This window comes from Pteronotus mesoamericanus, unplaced genomic scaffold, assembly GCF_021234165.1.
Source record: "Pteronotus mesoamericanus isolate MK-2021 breed Mesoamerican mustached bat unplaced genomic scaffold, CSHL_Meso_final scaffold_85, whole genome shotgun sequence".
NCBI lineage: Eukaryota > Metazoa > Chordata > Mammalia > Chiroptera > Mormoopidae > Pteronotus > Pteronotus mesoamericanus.
In genome coordinates, this window is record NW_026555329.1 from 17,640,493 (window position 1) to 17,645,831 (window position 5,339).

Genomic DNA, 5,339 nt, shown 5'->3' on the forward strand with positions numbered 1-5,339 from the left:
AGCGCGCAATTAAGGATTTAACCAAGGCTGTGCTGCGCCTCAGTCAGCAGTCAGCCTGCCGGAGACCGAGCCTCCAAGACTCCCAGCCTCCTCCTCGCCGCCGCCGCCGCCTCCTCCTTCTCTCCTCCTCCTCCTCTTCCTCCTCCTCCCTCGCTCCCACAGCCATGTCTGCTTAGAGCAGAGCAGCTCCACAGCCAACTCAGGCAGCAGTCGCCGCCACAACAGCGAGGACAGCCGCCGCCTCCTGGGAGCGATGACAGGAGTGTTTGACAGAAGGGTTCCCAGCATCCGATCCGGCGACTTCCAAGCTCCTTTCCAGACGTCCGCAGCCATGCACCATCCGTCTCAGGAATCGCCAACTTTGCCGGAGTCGTCGGCCACCGATTCCGACTACTACAGCCCCACGGGGGCCGCCCCTCATGGCTACTGCTCTCCTACCTCGGCTTCCTATGGCAAATCGCTCAACCCCTACCAGTATCAGTACCATGGCGTGAACGGCTCTGCCAGCAGTTACCCCGCCAAAGCTTACGCCGACTACAGCTACGCCAGCCCCTACCACCAGTACGGCGGAGCCTACAATCGCGTCCCGAACGCGACCAGCCAGCCAGGTACCAGGGTGGAAGCAAGATCCACGGGGAGCCGGGGTTCGGGAGGGGCCAGGTAGGGTGGGAGATTGGGGCCCTGCCATCTACTGCAATGGGGGCGCATCTGGCAGAAGGGGGTGGAGGCCTGGCCTCTACAACCGGGAGAGGTTCCCGGGCTAGCACTTAAGGGCTTCTTACTAGGAGAAGCCTTCTGGAGTTCAGACCAGTGTCTCTTCCCTCCAGCATCATGGGGGTGGGGGGTTGGGGGGGATTCTGTCGCCAGATTCCCAGTTTGCCTGGTCAGGAAGCCAGCTAGGCTGGAAAAGGGGGTAGGGGTGGAGAGAAAAAAGAATCTAGCAGCTCTAGTGGCGTTTGCGTAATAAAGGGGAAGTTAGTTGGAATTTTTGGTAAGCGTGCTTGGTTGGTGCGAGTGGGAGTGGAAGGCTTCCTCAAAGGCTCCGTCGGGATTAGTCTCAGTGCAGCCACGAGCCAGCGTCGTGTCGAAGCCCAGAACACTCCGGGTGGGGTGGGGGCCTGGGGAGCTGCAGCCCGCCCGAGGGAGAGAGCACCGAGCGCCTTGCGGTTTATCCACGCACGGCACTGCCAAAAACAAAAAGCCGTTTAAAGATGAAGGAGTGTTGCTGAGGGTTCACATTAGTGGAGCGATTTTTTTTTCTCTTTAAGTGCCTAAAATGTGTCTTCCTCCTCCGCACCTCCTCCGTTTTTGACTGTCTTTAAACTTAGGTGGAGGGTTTAGGAGGGTTAGTGAGCTTGGGCGGTAAGAGGGAGGGATGAGGTCTCCTTGGCGAGGTTTTGCTGGTCAGGTTTGATCTCTTCCCACCAGCACATTAATAATCCTGCTAATATTAGCATCCCCTACTCTGGCAGAATCCAGACCACAGCCCTCATCCTCCACCCTTCCTCTCCCAGGAGCCGGCCACAAACACGCGCGCGCTTGCGCGCGCGAGCGCGCGCACACACACGCACACCCGAAGGAGAGGTTCTCCGCCCTTTCCAGAGATAGGCACTTTTGATAAAGTGGGAAAGGGGACTTGTGGCTCCAGGGCACCTTTGTCAAACACGCGTTCACAAAGTCTTTTTCCCTTTTATAATCAGGATTTTGAGAAATTTGTCCTGACCTGCCGCCCCTTTGCTACGAAAAACGCTCCACCACCGATTCCTTTTCAATGTGTGACTCTTGTTAAACTTTAAGAAACAGCCTAGGGGTAGGATGTCTTCGTTCCTTTCAGTGTCTCTGTATTTCCTGCGTAAGTGAAAGATTTTTTTTCTTTTGGCCAAGAGCTTATTAAGTCTATTTGTAAAAGAAACCAGACACATCTGTGCCCTCACAGATCTGCAGGGAGATTATGGGGGCTGCATAATCGGCCCTCTGTCTGTGGCGGCCGGACCGCTTGCTGCTGAATTGAAGGAGCATAGTTTGCTTGTGGGTCTTTGAACTTTGGAGCCCTCGGTTAGCGTCTTCCCTACCCAAGCGTCTGGCCTCTGCGGGCACCCCAGCTGACGCCGATGAGGGGGGGGGGTCAAAGCCCTCGAAACCCAGGGAGGGGCTGGCCATGATTACCCCAGAAACACGCGAGAGCACAGGGTGGGGGCATAAAAACATGTTCGGGTGAAGCAGAAAACGCTACAAGGGCAAGATCCAGGAGGCCAAGAAGGGATCTGTGCTGTCCAACGCCCTTTACACAAGCCCTCGAGAAACTGAATGAACGGAGTAGGAATTAATTTGAGACTGACTACCTGGCCTTTCCATGATTTGGGGCAGGGGCATATGTCACTGGATCTTGTGAAGCAAAGTTGGTGATATGGGGAAACAGAGTGAAGAGTGCCTGGTAAGAAACTCCAGGACTGTATTCGAGGGTTCTGCAAAAGCGCCGTTGTCTGCCGACAAGCTATAACCGGTTCTGTTTTGATTATTTAGAGAAAGAAGTGGCCGAGCCCGAGGTGAGGATGGTGAATGGCAAACCAAAGAAAGTTCGTAAACCCAGGACTATTTATTCCAGCTTTCAGCTGGCCGCGTTACAGAGAAGGTTTCAGAAGACTCAGTACCTCGCCCTGCCAGAACGCGCCGAGCTGGCCGCCTCGCTGGGACTGACGCAAACACAGGTAAAACAGGCCGTGGCCGGGCAAGAGCCCCGCCTGCGCTGCATGCCAGGCTAGGCCACGCGGTTCCGTCCCCGCGGGCTGGAGCCGATCGCATAGCACCTGCGGGAAACTCAAAGAAAACCACCTTTCGCCCTTCCCTTCATAAGTCAGACCCGGTGTCGCCGCCACGCGCCGGTGGGTACGGGATGGAGACTTCGATCACCCCGAGATGTCCCAGCTTCCAGCCTCTGGGTGCGACATGCAAACTGCTAAAATTGGAAAGGGGGGAGGGTTACTTCTAGGACGCTCTCGCAGCCTGGAGAAATCGTGTAGTGTTCTGCATAATGCAGCGCCTCTCGAGCCCTCAGGGCCCGTAGGCCTCGTGATGGTCTCAGGCCGCGAAGGCCGAGGATGTCGCCTCGGGCCTGAAAAGCTAAGGTGGTCACTCCATGCTGCTGCAGAACGGCAGCAGCATGAGGGTCGCGAGGGGAGGGGGCGCTATTGTATGAGGTAATCTTCCTTTGGAGGATCCCATTCCCTTTACGCCCACTCCAACTCCTATAGAAGAATAAAGAATGTTCGAGTCACCGCCCAGAGCCGCAGTCGGATTCTGACCTTACGCTGGAGCTGAGGGGGGGGTGAAAGGAGTGGGGCGGGGTATTGGGCGATTAATGCTCTACCTGCTTGAACTCGTGATCGCATAGCCGGCTCCACTACCCTTGCGCGTTGGGCTCTGGCCATTGTTTTGGAGACTTTGGCGGCGCAGCGTTCCGTGAGCACTGCGTGAGCGCTGCGTGGGGCTACACGTTTGCGCAAGCCACCGGGGACACTCGTCCCCCAACCCCTACCCCCACCCCTTGCCTCCAGCCCAAACAAAAGACGACAGCCTCAGGGTCGTGCCCTCCCGGCCGCTGACGCGCACAGATCCCGCCAGGGCGCCCGCTGGGGCCGGAGATCCAGGCTGTGCCTCAGGCCCAGTTCCTTGACTATAGGCTGCGAGCTGCGGGGAGACGCCAGGGCCGGGCCGCGGGGGGCCGAAGATGCCTCTGAGTGTCCTGGTAACGTATGCCTTTGTTCCCCCTCCCAGGTGAAAATCTGGTTTCAGAACAAAAGATCCAAGATCAAGAAGATCATGAAAAACGGGGAGATGCCCCCGGAGCACAGCCCTAGCTCCAGCGACCCCATGGCGTGTAACTCGCCGCAGTCTCCGGCGGTGTGGGAGCCCCAGGGCTCGTCCCGCTCGCTCAGCCACCACCCTCATGCCCACCCTCCGACCTCCAACCAGTCCCCCGCGTCCAGCTACCTGGAGAACTCCGCTTCCTGGTACCCGAGCGCGGCCAGCTCAATCAATTCCCACCTGCCGCCGCCTGGCTCCTTACAGCACCCGCTGGCGCTGGCCTCCGGGACACTCTATTAGACTGGCCTCTATCTCTTGCTCTCTTTTTTGGGACTACTGTGTTTTGATGTTTTAGAAAATCATAAAGAAAGGAATTCTTATGGTAAAGCTTGGAAAACGGAAACAAAAAAAGATTCATGTGTAAAGCTTTTTTTTTTTTGCATGTAAGTTATTGCATTTCAAAGGACCCCTGTCCTCCCTTTTTTTTACACTTTTTTTGCGCAACTGTGGACACTATCAATGGTGCCTTGAAATCTATGACCTCAACTTTTCAAAAGACTTTTTTCAATGTTGTTTTAACCATGTAAATAAGTGTAGATAGAGGAGTTAAACTGTATATTCTGGATAAATAAAATTATTTCAACCATGAAAGCAAAACAATTCTTAAAAATACTTCTTGCCCCCTTATAATGGGCTAGTGACGTTTTATCAGGCAATTAAAGGAAAACACGGTTTGCAGAATCCAATAAGGCAAAAAAGGAAACACTGTGAGCTACTAGATGCAGAACTTTATATAATATATGCTGGGCGCTGCTTTATTATGTCTATATGCACATGTGACCTATTTATATATATTTAGGGGGGGTGTGTGTGTGTTTGCCTAATCACAAAAACGTTTAGATAATTTTAAGTTTAACCCCAAATTGTTTCAGGTAGAAAGTAATGATGGAATCTAAATAGGGCCCTCCTATCCTGTGTGTAAGTAAGAAAGGAGCAGAAATCCCTCAATAACGACTCAGAATTCTAAGCTCAAAGCAATTATGGTGGAGAGCTCCCCCCTCCTCCCCATCAGCCTCTGTGTATTGCCAATGCAATTAGACAAATTACACTCCCTTCAAAGGGAGCTTCCAGAGATGAGAAAGTGGGGGGGGGGGGGAGGAAGCAAAAGAAATTTCCCCTCCTGTGACTTTTTTCAAAAATCTAAAATGTTTGCAGCATAACAAATGGTAGTACCTTGGACTCCTTGGTGTATGATTGTAAATTTATCTGAGCTCCTTCAGAGAGAGGGAAGGATCATAGGACGTGAAAAACAATGAAGGGCCTAAATCAGCAGGCCAAGCAGTGCATGTGGAGGACGTTCTTCTGCCCAGAGAGGGAATTGTGGGGTGGAGGAAAGAAGGGAAAGCATTGTGGCACTGTGTTGATTTCATTTCCATTTCATGTGAGATAATATTCTAAGTATATCTCTTTCCATTCTCTTTACCACTCTCTGCTGTTTTCAGGAAGGAGCTCCTTGTGCTTTGCTTTTACATAAA

The 5,339-nt window shown here is 53.4% G+C and overlaps 1 protein-coding gene across 1 annotated transcript; it reads left to right on the top strand.

Annotated features, from left to right (window-relative positions):
* The first annotated feature begins 253 nt into the window (after nucleotides 1-253).
* On the top strand, nucleotides 254-4,104 carry DLX5 (distal-less homeobox 5). The gene is made up of 3 exons (XM_054563927.1): nucleotides 254-608; nucleotides 2,524-2,708; nucleotides 3,775-4,104. Exons 1-3 carry the CDS (start codon nucleotides 254-256, stop codon nucleotides 4,102-4,104), a joined length of 870 nt encoding a protein of 289 aa, XP_054419902.1.
* The last annotated feature ends 1,235 nt before the right edge of the window (nucleotides 4,105-5,339 follow it).